Source organism: Ictidomys tridecemlineatus, chromosome 7, assembly GCF_052094955.1.
Source record: "Ictidomys tridecemlineatus isolate mIctTri1 chromosome 7, mIctTri1.hap1, whole genome shotgun sequence".
Lineage (NCBI taxonomy): Eukaryota > Metazoa > Chordata > Mammalia > Rodentia > Sciuridae > Ictidomys > Ictidomys tridecemlineatus.
The window spans coordinates 51,845,278-51,863,695 of record NC_135483.1 but is presented as its reverse complement, the minus strand read 5'-3'; the positions used below and the strand labels follow the sequence as shown (position 1 = coordinate 51,863,695).

Here is an 18,418-nt window from a genome sequence, read left to right as displayed (position 1 = left end):
CATCTCTCACCTGGATGACATGATAGTCTCCTTCCAGATCTTGCCTACAGAAGCTCTTGTTAATCTTCTGTTTACTTAGGCAATCTACTGCAGGGATCCTGCTAAAATTTCCATCAGATTATATATCCCTTCTCTGCTCAGGACCCTTCAGTAATCCTCCATCTCAATCAGAGGAAATAAATACCAGCCAAAGGACCAACATGGCCTCCCTTGCCTCTCTGCATTTGTCTCCTACTCCTCTTACACACTCAGCTACGCTGGCTGAGAAGTACCTCCCTGCCTTTCCCTATGGATAGACACAGGCTGGACTTATGACCTTTGCAATAGTCATTGCCTCTGTTGGAATATTCTTTCCCAGACACTTGCATGGCTAGCTTTCTCTGTTCCCTCAGATATTCAATAGTGACCTCCTCTGTGAGGCCTTACATTGACACCATACCTAAATTTCAACCTGTCCTTGGGCACTCTGTAACCTCTTCCTGGCTTTATTTTGCTTTTTAGTGTGTATCACTGTCCAACACATGAAACAAAGGAAAATATGGGTTAAAATGTAGGGGGATTAAGCTAAAGAAAATTCTAATGAATAAGCACTATACCATAATTACAGTTTTCACTTATGATATTTTTATTCAATCATTTTTTCTTAATTTTCTAATTACATTCTTGAAGAGTATATAGGTTCAACAAAGAGGGCATGAACCCACTAGGCAAAGTTCATTCACTTTTCATGATGTTCCTCTTTTGATTTTCTGCTTTCCTGAAGTCCTAAGAGAATGGCATCAGCCTCCAGTATTGTTGTGTCTGTGGTTGCTCCCAGGAACCGAGATGTAAGCTCCAGATCTAGGAGGCGCAGCCGTACCTTGGTTCCTGTCTGGTATTTCCTAAATGGTAAGGAAAAATTCCATTAATTCTGCATATCATAATGTGAACAACTGGTTTAAAATGAAATCCAAATTCTAATTTTAGTTTGTGCTTATTCAAATAGACAAAGTTAACACAAGTACTGAGAAATAACTATATTTGACATAAAGTTAATTTGGTTGTATCAGGATTTTCATCTTAAATGTATTCCAATCTGAAATTTAGCAAGTCGTTCTTAGAACTAGCATTTATTTTAATATGTCCTTTATTTTTAAAGTGAGAGAGAATAATAGAGGAAAAAAGTTTTCAGTTACATTTTTCTTCCTAAAATTAAAATCTTTCAAAGTAAAGGAAATTTCTCATTTTAAAAAAGCAAAATGGGAAAAAGCCCAAGTACAAACTTAGAACTTGGTATTGGACTGGGCTGTTATTAAAATGTAAGGCTAGCTGGATGAACCTGGAGGACATCATGTTAAGTAAAAAAAGCCAGTCACAAAAAGACAAACACTATAATCTCACTTGTATGTTGAATCTAAAATAGTTACTTATAGAAGGAGCAAATACAAGGGTGGTTACCAGATGCTAGTGAGTATGGAGGTTTGGGGAGATACTAGTCAAAGACAGAAATTTCATTTAAACTAGAGAAATAAATTGAAGAGATCTATTATTATACATTATGGTGACTATAATTAATAACAATGTTATGCATACATGAAAATAGACAAGAGAGATTTTAAATATGATATGAGGTTACATGTTAATTAGCTCATTTTAGCCATTCCACCATGTATACATATGTATGCCATGTATACATCATGTTGTACACAATAACATATATAATTTTTATCTGCCCATTTAAAAATTAGTAAATAAATAAACAAGGGAAAAATGTAATACCAACATAACATAAATTATGACTAAATTTGGCCAATAATTATTGAGTATTCAAGTATTTTATGACACCAAATGAGAATTGATATTTACTTGCCTTTCTTCAATCAAGTATTTTAAAAGCTTAATGTCAACATCATAGAAATGCCAGAGAGTGAAAATATTGCCACTGGCTGAAAGCTACAAATCTTTAAAATGTCTAAACATATACTTCAAATACTCTAAGTTAATATTGAAATTAAAATAATTTTACATACATGGAAAATTTTAAAGTTTTCAAAAACGTCACTCTGCAAAGTCATTTTGGCAGACCATATAATGAATAGTCTCTACATGTTTGATTAGGTATTCTGAAGGAATTGAAAAATGGTAAATATTTAGTCCATTCAGTTTTTAAAGAAAAGTTATTTTTCTTTCTGATTTTAAAAGCAAATTTCCTTTGGTAAAATCTGGAAAATAATGAAGTCAGTCATATATCCTATTCCTCCTATATATTTAAATATATGTTCAAGTGTGTATTTGTCAACATATATCATGTTTTTTGTGTCTCTGTTTAAAAAACTTAAACATATATCCAGACTATTAATTGAGTTATGGCTTTGTATTCTTAGAAAGCAGCAATTATAGAACACATTCCATGAGCTAACCACCAGAAATATAAGGTTAATTTGCAGTCCAGGTAAAGCAGAGCCCTACTTGTCCACATTACTTGGAGTTGTAACCTGTGTTCTAATGGATTCTTTTATTTGTCCTTATAGCATGACTCAGTGATTCATCCAATCAGCTTTCATTTATGTTGACCCCTCCCTTCTCTCTTCTCTGCAACATCCAATTAGTTATCAAATTCTGTTCATTCTTAAGCACAGATTTTCTTTTTTTTTAGAGATGTGATCAGGTAAGACGTATTTATTTAAGTGGTTCTTTTTGGTTATTCACGGAAGCAGAATCCATTTTGATATAATTATACAAGCATAAAATATATCTTATTCTAGATAGGATCCCATTCTTATAGATGCACATGATGATGGGATACAATGTGTGGTTTCCATACTGTACATGGGAAAATTATGTCAGATTCATTCTACTGTCTTTCCTTTTCTATCCCTCCTCCCTTCTCTTCATTCCCCATTGTCTAATCTACTGAACTTCTACTCTTCCCCTCACCTCGGTCCCCCTTATTGTGGATTAGCTTCCACATGTCAGAGAAAACACTGAACTTTTGTCTGTTTGGGACTGGCTGATTTCACTTATCATGATCATCTCTAGATCAATCCATTTGCTGGCAAATGTCCAAAAGTCAAATTCTTCTTTATGGCTCCATTGTGTTTATATGCCACATTTTCTTCATCCATTCATCTGTTGAAGGGCACCTACTTTGGTTCCATAGCTCAGCAATTGTGAATTGGGCTGCTATAAACATTAATGTGGCTATGTCACTGCAATATGCTGATTTTAAGTTCTTTGGGTATATGCTGAGGAGTGGGATAACTGGGTCAAGCAGTGATTCCATTCCAAGTTTTTTGAGGAATTTCCAAACTGCTTTCCAGAGTGGTTGCACCAATTTGCAGTCCCACCAGCAATGTACGAGTGTACATTTTTTCCCACATCCTCACCAACATTAATTGTTGCTTGTACTCTTGATAATTACCATTGTAACTTGAGTAAGATGGAATCTCAGTGTAGTTTTAATTTTCATTTCTCTAATTGCTAGAGATGTTGAACATTTTTTCATATATTTGTTGACCATTCATATTTCTTCTTCTGAAGTGTCTATTCAGTTTCTCATTTATTGATTGGGTTATTCGTGTGTGTGTGTGTGTGTGTGTGTGTGTGTGTGTATGTATGTGTGTGTGTGTTAAGTTTTTTGAGTTCTTTATATATCCTGGAAGTTAATGCTGTAACAGAGGTGCAGGTGGCAAAGATTTTCTCCCATTATGTAGGCTCTTTCTTCATGCTTTTGTTTTCTTTGCTGTGAAGGAGCTTTTTTTTTTTTAATTTTATTTTACTTCTTGCACTTTAGGAGTCTTGTTAAGGAAGTCAGTTCCTGAGTTGATAAGTTGGAGTGTTGGGCCTAAATTTTCTTGTAGTATGTGCAGGGTTTCTAGTCTAATACCTAGGTCCTTGATCTACTTTGAACTAACTTTTGTGCAGGGTGAGATGAGGGTTAAATTTCATTCTACTACATGTGGATTTCCAGTTTTCCTAGCACCGTTTGTTAAAGAGGCTATTTTTTCCTCCAATATATGTTTTTGGTGCCTTTGTCTAGTATGAAGTAACTATACTTTTATGGGTTTGTCTCTGTATCTTATATTCTGGTCCATTGGCCTTCTTGCCTGTTTTGGTGCCAATACCAGGCTGTTTTTGTTACTGTAGCTCTACAATATAATTTTTGTTTGGTATTGTGATGTTTCTTGCTTTGCTTTTCTAAGGATTGTTTTGGCTATTCTGGGTTTCTTATTTTTCCAAATGAATTTCATGATTGCTTTTTATATTTCCATGAAGGATGTCATTAGAATTTTGATGGGAATTGCACTGAATCTATAAAGTGCTTTTAGTAGTATGGCCATTTTGAGACATCAGAATCAGCAGATGAAAGGAAATAATTGAAATCAGAGCTGAAATCATTGAAACTGATAATTTAAAAAAATAATAAATAATTTAAAAATCAATGGATCAAAAGTTGGTTCATTGAAAAAATAAATAAAATTGATGAACCCTTAGCCAAGCTAACCAAAAGAAAGGAGAAAAATGCAAATTATTAAAATCTGTGATGAAATGGAAATAAAACCACAGATCCTATTGAAATAGAGAGGATAATCAGAGGCTATTTTGACAATCTATAGTCCAAAAACTAGAAAATCTTGAAGACATTTGTTTTTTAGGGATTGGCTAGCTTCACTTAGCATAATCTGCTCTAGTGCCATCCATTTCCCTGCAAATTCCACGATTTTATCATTTTTTAGTGCTACGTAATACTCCATGGTGTATAAATGCCACATTTTTTAATCCATTCATCTATTGAAGGGCATCTGGGTTGGTTCCACAATCTAGCTATTGTGAATTGTGCTGCTGTGAACATCGATGTGGCAGTGTCCCTGTAGTGCGCTCTTTCAAGGTCTTCAGGGAATAGTCCGAGAAGGGCGATAGCTGGGTCAAATGGTGGTTCCATTCCCAGCTTTCCCAGGAATCTCCAAACTGCTTTCCAAATTGGCCGCACCAATTTGCAGTCCCACCAGCAATGTACAAGAGTACCCTTTTCCCCACATCCTCGCCAGCACTTGTTGTTTTTTGACTTCAGAATGGCTGCCAATCTTACTGGAGTGAGATGGTATCTTAGGGTGGTTTTGATTTGCCAAATGTCTTCTTTGATATAATGAGAGCAACTAAGAACAGAGCAGGGAGGAAGAGCAGGAAGAAAAGACTAACATTAAACAGAGACATGAGATGGGAGGGAAAGGGAGAGAAAAGGGAAATTACATGGAAATGGAGGGAGACCCTCATTGTTATACAAAATTACATATAAGAGGTTGTGAGGGGAATGGGAAAATAAACAAGGAGAGAAATGAATTACAGTAGATGGGGTAGAGAGAGAAGATGGGAGGGGAGGGGGGATAGTAGAGGATAGGAAAGGTAGCAGAATACAACAATTACTAATATGGCATTATGTAAAAATGTGGATGTGTAACCGACATGATTCTGCAATCTGTATTTGGGGTAAAAATGGGAGTTCATAACCCACTTGAATCTAATTATGAAATATGATATGTCAAGAGCTTTGTAATGTTTTGAACAACCAATAAAAAACAAAACAAAAAAAAAAAAAGAAAATCTTGACGACAGCAATAAATTCCAAGAGAGATATAACCTACTCAGATTGAACCAGAATGATATAGAAGAATTAAACAGATCAATTTCAAATAATGAGATTGAAGAAGCCATTAAAAGCCTACCAACAAAGAAAAGCCCAGGACTAGATGGATTATCAGCCAAATCTACCAGACCTGTAAAGAAGAACTAATACCAATTTTCCTTAAATTATTGCACAAAACAGAAAAGGAAGGAACAATTTCAAACTCATTATATAAAGCTAATATCACCTGATGCCAAAACCAGACAAAGACACACATCAAAGAAAGAAAACTTCAGACTAATATCCCTGATGAATATAGATGGAAAAATTCTCAATAAAAAACAGGCAAATTGGGCTGGGGATGTGGCTTAAGTAGTAGCGTGTTCACCTGGCATGCACACAGCGCTGGGTTCAATCCTCAGCACCACATACAAATAAAAATGTTGTGTCCACTGAAAACTAAAAATAAATATTAAAAAATTCTCTCTCTCTCTGTCTCTGTCTCTCTCTCTTTAAAAACAAAACAAAACAAACAAACAAAAAAAAAAAAAACAGGCAAATCACATACAAAAATACATTAAAAAGAAAGTATACCACAACCTAGTGGGGTTCATCCTAGGAATGCAAGGTTGGTTCAACATACCGAAATCAATAAATGTAACTCATCACATCGTTAGACTCAAAGACAAGAATCACATGATTATCTCAATAGATGAAGCCAACTCATTCTAAACAGAGAAAAATGGAAGGCATTCCCTCTAAAAACAAGAACAAGACAGGGATTCCCACTTTCACCACTTTTATTCAACACAGTCCTTGAATCTCTAGCCAGAGCAATTAGGCAAAAGAAAGAATAACGAATATGAACAGGAAAAAAAAAAAGCTAAAAGTATTTCTGTTTGCTGATGACATGAACATGATTCTGGGTTCAATCCTCAACACCACATAAAAATAAATAAACAAAATAAAGGTATTGTGTCCAACTACAACTAAAAAAAAAAAAAAAACCTTCTCTAAAAGATTCTCCAACTTCTGCTCTGTGAAAGTAGCTGTTTCTACACTTAGGAAACTTTTTTTTTTTTTTTTAAACTTTGTACATATTCTATGCAAGTGTGACCTTCCCTATTAGACTGTAGCCTCCTTAAGGTCCAGGATATAATCATGCCTGTGTGTTCTTTACAGTGTCCTGATGAAAGGATTTCTCTAAATGTTGTCTGCTGAACAGTGTTTTTCACATTTTCCAGTATACCAGAAGCTTCTGGAGTGCTGGTTAAAAATGCTAATGGACAGAAACAACTCTTGAGTGGGATCTGGCAAATCTGGGATGGAACCTGAGAATACATCTTTTCCAAAAGTGCCCAAGGTAATTCTGGCAATCCTCTCAGATGACAACTTGTGAAAACCTGACCCAGAATTACCTTTATTGTATATAAATAAGACAGGAGGATAGGAGGACAGGTCATCCTATATAAGTACAAAGGACCATTGACAAAGTGTTGTGGCCATCATTACCAACTTTTAGCAGGACAAGGTGCCTTTGTAAGTGGTAAAAGAGTTACAGGAGCTGGGGTTGTGGCTCAGCGGTAGAGTGCTTGCCTAGTACGTGCGAGGCCCTGGGTTCGATCCTCAGCACCACATAAAATAAATAAAATAAAGGTGTTGTGTCCAACTTCAACTGAAAAATAAATATTTAAAAATTTTTTTTAAAAAAGAGTCTTATAGGTCTAATCATTTGGTGGGGGTGGGGGGAGGCCAGGCAATGGCACTATAAAATGGAGAAATGCAAACGTGAGGAGTCCCTTCAACAAAGCCCGCTGTCAGGCTGCAATGGGGGTGGCCTCTGCTGCACACAGTCCATTCTGGGAAATCCAGGACACAGAAAGGTTACCATACCCTTCACTCAACAGGAATAGTGGCCATACAATGGATGAGGAGTTCATTCTTGCTTTAACTTTGGAACACTTATTAAAGAGAAAGAAAGTACTCAACTAATAATGTATTTCTGAGAACTCCATTTCTGTCAATGTAATTTTAGGTGAACCTTCACTGTTGTGGTTTCTGATAATCACTTACATTACTTAGTCGTCTTATTTGGCTTCCCATTGTCCCATAACAAGATTTAAAGTGAGTATGCCAGTAAACTTTCCCTGGATTGTTTGTGTAGTCTTTAAATGGTTGCTTTATTCAATGATCTGGCCTAAGAACAAAAATCTAGAAGAAGCAATGTAGTCATTCAGAGTGTGTCCTGGAATCAGCTGACTAGGAATGGCACTCGGCTCTACCACTTCTAAATATGCAACTCTGACTCAGGTACTTTATCTCTGTTTCAGTTTCCTCATTTGTAAAATAAGAATAATAATTGTGCCTATCTCCTAAGGTTGTTGTGAGCATAAAAATGAGCAATTATATGTCAAGTCCTTATAAGAGCCACTTAAATATTGGCTCTCTTCCTCAATGAAATCATCAGCATCATCAAAACAAACTCAGCGACACTTGATATTCTACTGTGGGGGTGAAAGTGTACAAGAACCCTCCCAGCTGTAATAATTCTAGGTTATGACTATATCAATAAAGGATATACACAGAAAGTTAGGGTTGGGTTTTGATTCAAATCCAAATTATTTTAATGGTATGAACACTGCTCTCTTAAAATACATTATAATATAAATGATCTACAAAAGTGAAACTTTGTTTTGAAACAAATTTTGACTTTCTTTGGAGGATATGAAGCAAAATTGTACTGAACAAGAATGAGCACACTTCAGAGAACTACACATTCAACAACCCCCATTTCCCAGCATTAGCCACAACAGAACAAGAAACAAGAAAGTAGCATGTATTATCAGTCACAAAAGGGTCATCCATCCTTGGGTTCTTTTCAACAGAGGCTCGAGGAAAACAGAAGGGCAGTCTTCTCCTACCTTCTATCACTTTTGCTTTAACCCCTGAAAGTGCTGGAGCTTTGTAAGCTTCTTATGAACACACGCCATTTCTTGGAAGGGTAGGATAATAATTCCTATAGGTTCATTATCTGTTCTTCCAAGAAACATTTTTTCCCAGCTTCTTTTAAAATTCACTGTCTCAGTACCACACTTAACTTCTAATCTAATGAACTGTTCTCTTCATGATTTCATAGATTCAAATCTATTTCCTGTCTTCTTTCTAATGGGGGTTTGTTATTCTTTTATTTAATCAGTTTCTCTTTGTTCCCTTGATTATCTCAATGGCTCCTCTCTTCTAAAACATGCATGAATGCCCACAAACATAATTTTTCTCCAGTTTCAGAGGTTCACAGATTACCTGGAAGATAATCTGAAAGATGATCTGAAAGATTGAGAGATAAAGCCTAGGAAAACAGAAAAGTGTACCAAGTCTTGATTAGAGTGACTAAATAGTATAAAGTCTTGATGATTAATAAGTCCTGCTCTAGACTTTAGGTCCTAAGTAAGAGAAATATGATTCTGCCTGTGTTTCTTAAGGAAACGGAGGACTTTGCTGAAAAAGCTCATTGGGCCAACACTCAATACTAAAAAGTGGAAAAGCCAACTTCCCTTTTTTTAATGAGAAATATGTTTTCAGCTTTATATTTAAAGTTGTATTTATTTTATTTTATTTTTTTTGTTGATTTAAAAAAATGATAGCGGAATGCATTACAATTCTTATTACACAAATATACCACAATTTTCATATCTCTGTATAATATAAAGTAGGTTGACACCCAATTTGTGTCTTCATACATGTATTTTGGATAATGATGTCCATCACATTCCACCATCCTTGCTAACCCGCTGCCCCTTCCCTTTCCCTCCCACCCCTCTTACCTATCTAGAATTCATCTATTCCTCCCATGCTCTCCCTCCCTACCCCACTATGGAGTCAGCCTCCTTGTATCAGAGGAAACATTTGGCATTTGTTGTTTTGGGATTGGCTAACTTCACTTAGCATTATCTTCTCCAACGCCATCCATTTACCTGTAAATGCCATGATTTTATTCTCTTTTATTGCTGAGTAAAATTCCATTGTGTATATATGCCACATTTTTTTATCCATTCACCCACTGAAATATATGAAAAAATGCTCATCATCTTTAGCAATTAGAGAAATCAAAACTACTCTAAGATATCATCTCACTCCAGTCAGAATGGCAGCTATTATGAAGACAAACAACAATAAGTGTTGGCGAGGATGTGGGGAAAAAGGTACACTCCTACACTGCTCGTGGGACTGCAAATTGATGCAGCCAATATGGAAAGCAGTATGGAGATTCCTTGGAAATCTGGGAATGGAACCACCATTTGATCTAGTTATCCCTCTCCTCAGATTTTACCCAAAGGACTTAAAAACAGCATACTATAGGGACACTGCCACATCAATGTTTATACCAGCATAATTCACAATAGCTAAACTGTGGAGCCAACCTGGAAAAGCCAACTTCTACCACAGCTGTATTTTAGAATAAAAACAAAACAACAGTCCAGAATATATGTAAAAAAGAAAATTTCCTTCTATTATCCCTGGATACTTAAACAAGTCTGCCCTTATTAGGAATGAATAAGGACAAGTGTTAAAAGAAGAATCAGGTCTATAGTAGCATCCTATTTTCAAGTAAAAAACATAGAACAAAATCAATAAAATTTTCACAAATTTATTTTAACAGGATTAAGATGACTTATTGAGAGGCTAGGTGAGTCCACAGTTCTAAATATTTAAACCACAAAGCACAGATTTTCTAAAATTCATTGAAAATGGATAGAGTAAGCTATATAACAATCTAAATCTAGAACTTATACCTACTAAAGATAAAGAGGTTTTTAAAAATATAGTTTGTGTATACACTAAATTTCCAGGAAATGGGAAGCAATCCCAGACTTTCTGAAAATAAATTAATACACACCTATATGCATTAATTAGTTTCTAAGAATGTGATTATTAAATAAATTGATGGAGACTGTCTTTGTTCATAATGTTAGCCAGAGTTGTTCACTATATCACCAATAAGCAATGTCACTTTTTCTTTTCTGGGTTTGTGACCTGTGTTAAATGAAACTTTTTTTCCAGAATTACCTTGGGCTTCTTTCCATTGGTAGATGAGTCTCCTCTATACCTGCCATCCCAAAACATGACCTATGTTCTTCCCGTTTGATGAAATGCATTTATAAAAACATAAAGGATCAATATAAAAATATCACTGCCCTAAAGTAACTTTGTATGATGATGCAAACATTTCATATAATATGATGACTGAGCACTTAATATGGCTAATGTGAGTTAGGAATTAGAAATTAAATTTTTGTATTCTATTTAATTTTAATTAATTAAAATCCAAATTTAAAGTCATGTGACAGTGCAGTTCTAGAAAATTTCAAGTTGACAATAAAAATAATACTCATGTTTATTCAACAATATGTAAATACATATTATGGTGGGAAGATTAGTTTTATAGGAAAAATAGCAACATGGAATAATTTGTCATGATAAATGACAGCTACTACTTAGATCCAGCAATATCAAAGACTGACTCTCTATGCAGACCATTATTGATCCCTGTAATTTTCCCCTTTTGTTACTTTTTGTATTCTTCCTCAAATCTGTGTGATGTACCAGACACGCACAAATAAACCATCTTAGATATTTAAGGGCTAAAATTACATTTTCCATACAAGTAGCTTCTTCTATGTTACAGACAGAAAAACTATGGCAGATAGAAGTAAGGCTAGTGACCCAGTGATACCCAAAGGTATAAGGGTGTAAAAGGATTCACAGCTTGGTGTTTTTTGTTTTCTCTCCCTCTCTCTCTCTTAAGTTTCTCAATTACCTATAATTTCTTGCAAGAACAGAAAATTTAATTCCTTTATGAATGGTAAAAATTTGCCACTTCATAAATTAAATTTTTTTTAGTTGTAGATGGACACAATACCTTTATTTTATTTATTTTTATGTGGTGCTACAGATCAAACCCAGTGCCTCACATGTGCTAGGCAAGTGCCCCACCCCTGAGCTACAACCCCAACCCTCATATACTCTTATAATGTTCATCCTGTGAAATAAAATGTAAGTCATGTTGATTCTCCATTAGAAAAATGGCTATGTTTAGTGCTGGTGAATAATGAATTAAATTATCCAAAAAATATACACACAACTTCATGCAATGTCTACTTTTTTACATCATTTTTAAAAAACTAGGATAAAAAGAACTCCAGATATTAGTTTTTCAGAAATCTTATATTTCCTATTAAAACCAAAGAGTATCACTGTCCTGAAAGCAAATACGATGACTCCAATGAGCCATTCACAAGAGAACAGCCCGTGTTCTACTGCTTGGTGTGCTTCTTTCTTTCAACTTCAAGTGCTTCTTCTGACTGATCTTTGTGAACTCCAGCCTAAATGGATTCAATCTGAGCCTTCCCCAGGACTGCTCTCTTCCGCTGTGCACTTTCTCAGACCATATGCTACCATAAAGAGTCTGCATGTCTGAGCTGAGTAGGAAAGGGGCAATTAAATCTGGTTTTGCATTTCTGCATTAAGGACGTGGTTTAAAGACTTTCCTTTGGAGAGGTTTTTGACATTCTTTCCACAGACATTCTTTAACATCTGTCAGTGCATACTACTGATGGTTCTCATAGACTTAAAATAGAGAATCTCCCTAACTCTTTGATATAAATATATTAATTAATACAAAGCCCACAAACACCAGACTTGGATTGAACCTCAGTATCCAAAGAGAATACTGAGAGGATTCCTGACTTTGCTAGTCAAATTAGCTGTCTTTCTATAATCATAATTCTTAAGGGTTTTAAAAATAGTTCTTTTTAAAAAAAATATTTATTTTTTAGTTGTAGTTTTACACAATACCTTTATTTTATTTATTTATTTTGATGTGGTGCTGAGGACAGAACCCAGCACCTTGCACATGCTAGATGAGTGCTCTATAGTTGAGCCACAACCCCAGCCCTAAAAATAATTCTTTTGAAATCATTAATCACTTATGGTTTCAGCTCAGGAAGTCAAAATCATTTAGATTTTTTTTATCCTCACTTTCTCATAATTCCTTAAAGTTTTAAGACTACAATAGTAAATTTTTCTTTTTTTAAGAGGAAAAAAAATAACACATTTCTAATGGATTAACTAAGAGCAATTTGATTTTTGTAATTCTCACAGTCATGTTGGTGTATATGTAAAGCTGGCAGCCACAGCTGAGTGTATGTGTGAACATGTAAGAATGGGTGTCCTTAGCTCTTTTTTTGTGTGTGGTTGTAGATGGACAGAATACCTTTATTTTATTTGTATGTGGTGCTAAGGATCAAACCTAGCGCCTCGCACATGTTAGGCAAGCGCTCTGCCACTGAGCTACAGCTACAGCCCTACTTAGCTCTTTTTTAAATGAACTGTCTGGGCCTCAACCTCCTCATGGTTAAAAAGCAGAGTTAGAAAATACTCGTGGTCTAGGGAACTGATATATACTGCAGTGACATTAAGAACAAAATTGATAAAATATAAATACAAAATGCAAGAATTTAAATATTTATTAGCTATATAAAATTTTGTGATAGACGCGAATATCCATTTAATAAGTAAACTTCTATTGTAGATTATCTGGTATATTTTGGATTTGCCCCACCTTTTAAAAGAACTATAAAACATGTTTCTTGGATTTATCCAGTCTCTTGCTTCTTTGTGTTCAATCTCTAGGATGCCTATAAAGAGTCTCCCATTTAGTTGGGCATGGAGTGGTGTATGCCTGTAATCCCAGCAGCTCAGGAAGCTGAGGCAGGAGGATTGAGAGTTTAAAGCCAGCCTCAGCAACTTAGTGAGACCCTAAGCAACTCAGTGAGACCCTGTCTCTAAACAAAATACAAAAAAGGGCTAGGGATGTGGCTCAGTGGTTGAGTGCCCCTGGGTTCTGTCCCAGGTACCAAAGATTCTCTTATTTCTTCTTTCTATTCCCTACCTGATCATAAGCATGTAACATTTCATAGGCCCTAACTGGTTTCTGTACAATCTGTTATGTAAGTGGCTAATTGTTTTGAATGTATACTTTAATTTTTTTATTGCTTGCTACTCTACTATCTGTATTGTAGTAACTAACATATAGGTAATAAATTAAAAGTGAGAGAGTGCTCATAAACTTTAACTTAATATTTTCATTCATCATTAAATTTAAATAAATCTAAGTGCTCTCAGGCCATTATAAGATGTAAATTGAAAATAAAAAGTGTTATAATCTTAATTTCTACTACCTAAATTATTACTATTTAAAATACTGTGCAGAACCTTGCATGGTAGAATAGATGTATAATACCAGCTACTGAGAGGCTGAGGCAGGAGGATTTCAAATTTTAAGCCAGGTTGGGCAACTTGGCACAAGACCCTGTCTTTAAAACAAACAAACAACAACAAAATGGGCTGGGGATGCAGCTCCATAGCTCTATTTGGGGGGGGGGGGGAGTCTGGCTCTCAATAGCTCTACTCTCTGATCACGTGGAATATATATGTATGTTATATATGTAGTTCATTACCTATGGCTCATTCTATGACCTAACAACCTTATCAAGTCCATTATTATTTTTTAAAAAGTTGAATATTTGTGCCTAGTCAGAATATGAATATTCAAATATAAAGGGGGGAGTGTGTGAAAAGATCCAAAGGAAACAAGAATAAGTGTTTCAGGCACCTGAACTAGGCTGATGATTACAATCAGGATCAAATCTGGTGCCAGCACTATGGCATCTAAACAAAGAGGAAAGGAATTCATTTTGTATTATGTAATTTTCACTTGATGACAAGGAAAGGATATCATTGGCAGAGACAGTTTTGTCAGTGGACAACATGGGTTTGCCTGTGATTGAGTACAAGAAATTCACCTTTTCTGAGCTGTTTACTTATCTATAATGTGAGGACAACACACAACACTTCACAACATTGTCAGGAGGTTTAGAGCATTAGAAGGTATAAAAAGTGCACAGCAAGTAATCAGTAATAACAGCTCTTATAAAATTTACTGTATTAATATTTATACCTAAAGTACAACAGACAAATCAAAGAACAATAACTACAAATATGGTATTTTATTTTATTTATTTTTACTAGACATTGAACTTAGGAGAGCTCTATAACTGAGCTACATCCAGCCTTTTATTTCTTATTTTGGGGCAGATTTAACTAAGTTGCCCAGGCTGTCTTCAAACTTGTGATCCTCCTGCCTCAGCCTTCCAAGTCACTGTCAAGTTTGGGTTTATAGAAGATACTACAGAACTATTCAAGTGGACAAGTCTAAAAGCAAACTTGAATACACATAAAATAAATGGCAGGAGAACAAAACTTATGGAAGGAATCCTTTATATTTGGGGATTTGGGGCTGAGGGAGAGGGACAACAACATCCAGAAATTATAATTTACAGGGATAGACTTGGAAGTCCGAGCTGGGAGGCTTAACAGAATAACCTGGGGACATTCTTTAACTTTTTGTCTTCTTTTAAAAAAAGCAAATCTGAATCCTGAGGTGCAACCTACGCTCTGTCAAAATCAATAGGGAAAAGCTGGAAATTTACATACATTTGGGAAAAACCCCCTCAATTGGGTCTGTCTCGTGGACCTATTAAAAGACTATTGATATATGTGTTCATAAGTTATTCTCTGAGTGTTTGTTATAATTCAATTCCAAATGGTTTGTGGTAGTTTGGGACCAACATGAATCTTGCTTCATTCAAGCATTCATTTCCCTAACAAGTAAATTCAGTTTCAACATTGTATAGAAGATGAAATTATCAGGTATGAAAAGAGCAAAATTGTTTTTCCATTATGAAAACTGAAGAGATTAATCTGTATGCTCATCTAAACAAAAGGCCAAATCATCTTAGGCTGGCTGTGGTTGTATTTTTATGACCACAAGACAGGAGATTTTCAAAATCACTTATATGACACTCCAGAACCTAGAACTTGCTATCAGAGATGAGTCAAACTTTAGCTTGACAATGACTTTACAGCAGATATTATCTTCAGATTATCTCATCTCTAAAACATCTTTGTAATGTTCTTTCTTGGTAAAACATGAAATATGTCTCCAGATTCCTACCTAATTTGGTGAACTTTTGACCACATTAAAAGTTCTAAATTTATTGTGCTGCTCCTTTTTAGTTTTCTTTGATCTTGTTTATGTCTCTCTAAATTAGTTACTTATGATAAGTAATTTGTTGAATTTTTACAAACACCTGTACAACACCAATGAGGTCAGAGGGCTACAGGAAGAAATTGAGAAACTATCCCCTCTCCCTGCAATCCTTGGTGGCAAAATGGAGTGGAAAGCCATATACACTAATTCCCTCAGGGGAAGGTAGAGACATTTTATTAATTAGATTTCTATGCCTTTTCAACAAGAGATGAAACTTAATCAGAGACCTTCTGACAGCTACACACTTTAAGAGACTGTTACCACAGTTGCCAATGAGGGCCAGCAATGTTTCATAAAGCATCAGACCCATGCAGCAGATTCCGTGCAGCCTAGAGTGTGATAAATAGCCACCTTTCTAGTACCTGAACCAGCAGCCATGAGAGGAGGGGTGACAAGAAGAGTTGTGGGTAAGGGCGGAACGTAAAGGCTCCTCTCCCACGTTGACCAGGCTCATGTTAGGCTTGGTTTAAAGAAAGACTTTTGGGGCTTGGAAGAGAGCTTGGGACTTGAAAACTTTTAGGCTCTGATACTTGCCCTTTTTGCACTCCCAACTCTGAGTTCTTGTTCTTTATTAAGTTCATGTTCTTTATTAAAATCCAAGGGCATAGAAGTTCCATGAAAAAAAAAAAGTCAACCACATATGTACAGAAAAGCAGTTTAAAGGCACATCATGTGATAAGATAGATTTAGACTGTTGAAGCTCATCAAGAGGTAATGATGTGTTTTGTTGTTTTATTTTTGTTTTTTGTGCTGCTTGGTATCAAACTCAGGGCCTCATACCTGTTAGGCATGCATTCTACCACTGAGCTACATCTCCAGTCCAATAATGTGATTTGGTTCCCAAGAGAGCTAGTGTACTTTTAGGTTGAATTAGTATAAGTATGTATTCCATAAAATAATGTATATTCAACATAATAATCTCAATTTCTTTTCACTTTGCTGCAATAATGTGATCTATTCCAGACATCACAATTAGAGTAACTGATAATTGGAATCTACACAGAAGAGGACATTGAAAAAATCTGGTATTATTTTGAATGAGAATCTTAGAAAGGAAGGTACTCATTAGGTTAAAAAAAATAGAGGATCTTAAACCTGTCTGGATTATAAAGAGCTTAATATTAAAATTATAGCACTATTCATAATAACAAAGAAATGGAAAAAAACATAAATGTACATCAACTGACAATGGATAAAGAAAATATGGTACATATCTATCATGGAACACTATTTTGCCATAAAAAAGAACAAAATCTTGTCATTTGTAACATACATAGAACTGCAGATCATTATGTTAAATGAAATTATCCAGACACAGAAAATTAGTACTGTGTGATCTCACTTGTATGTGGTAAGTAATAAAGGTGATCTCATAGAAGCTGAGAGTAGAAAGGTGGCTACGAGGCTGGGGAGAGTAGAGAGGGATGAGGACGGGCTGATTAGAGGGTGCTAAGTTGCAGGGGGGGAGCGGGGAGAGCAAGAGGCTGTAGTGTTCTGTTGCACAGCAGGGTGACTGCAGTCCACAATAACTTGCTGTATATTTCGAAAGGATCCAAGAAAGGTTCTCGAAAGTTTTACCATAAAAAAGATAAATGTTTTGAGTAGACGTATTTACCCTGATTAAAACATTACACAGTATATACATCTTATCAAAATAACACATGGTATACCATAAAAATGTACAATTTTAATGTTTTTATGTATCAATTAAAAATTAAAATGAAAAACAAAACAGCTTATGACAAAACAAAGTCACACATACATTTTGTGTCATTATTTCACGTACCTCCAAAGAAGCAGAAATAAGATAAATGGTAGAAGCTTCAAGATGGAACAGACTTAGCATATTTCAGTTTAATAGGAGGAAGAACTTCTAACAGAGCTGGCTGGAAAGGGTGTTGTTTTGTATATTAAGGGTATAAACTGCAGAGAATTGCTATAGTGCATAATAACTGTGGCAACAATGGAGTTTGAATTTGGTAAGTGCTTAGATGACTTTCAAGATTCCTTCTATTTCTAACATTTTTGATTCTACTACTCAGAAAGCCTATTGGGTTTCTCACACCAGCAAGCATAAAAGTCACTCCTGTGAAGGTTTAAAAAAAGTTGGGCATGGGGCTGCCAAACAGTCAGAAGGTGGGTCTGATTACCTTTCAGTCTCCGCTTCACTACCTCTTCACACCATGAAGCATGGTCATCTCAGAATGACTCACACCACATTCAAAGGTGCCTGAATTTATTCCCAATGCAGTACTATTATACAAAAGTGAATTATTCATCAAGTTCAAATCTGAAACTAAAGATAATACTTGGCATGGTTCCTGGCCAACTAAGCTGTGTTTCACTTAATTGACCTGGCAACACAAATGTTTTACCCGTTATCTTAATCACTTTCACAGGTAGGCAATCCCCAAATTTCTGTCCTTTGATATATAAATGATAAAGAGCCCTAAAGAGGTCAAATGTAGAAAACTTTTTCAGTTACCTATGTTACTCTCTTTTAATAACTTCATGCTAGTGTAGTATTTTCAAATTTCACTCTATCACACTGTACTATGCTATCCAAAGTATGCGTGTGGTCAATGTTTGTAGAAGACTATAGTAAATATATACTTTCAAATGCTATGCAAAATATCTACAACTTGCTT

The 18,418-nt window shown here is 35.3% G+C and overlaps 1 protein-coding gene across 1 annotated transcript in view; it reads right to left on the bottom strand.

Annotated features, from left to right (window-relative positions):
- Nucleotides 1-601: 601 nt before the first annotated feature.
- The window catches only part of Mrps28 (mitochondrial ribosomal protein S28), a 103,056-nt gene continuing 85,239 nt past the window's right edge, over nucleotides 602-18,418 (bottom strand). The window contains exon 3 of the mRNA XM_040293920.2: nucleotides 602-881. Within this exon, the coding sequence (XP_040149854.2) occupies nucleotides 719-881 (163 nt within the window). The 3' untranslated portion in view covers nucleotides 602-718. The remainder of the gene's footprint in view (nucleotides 882-18,418) is intronic.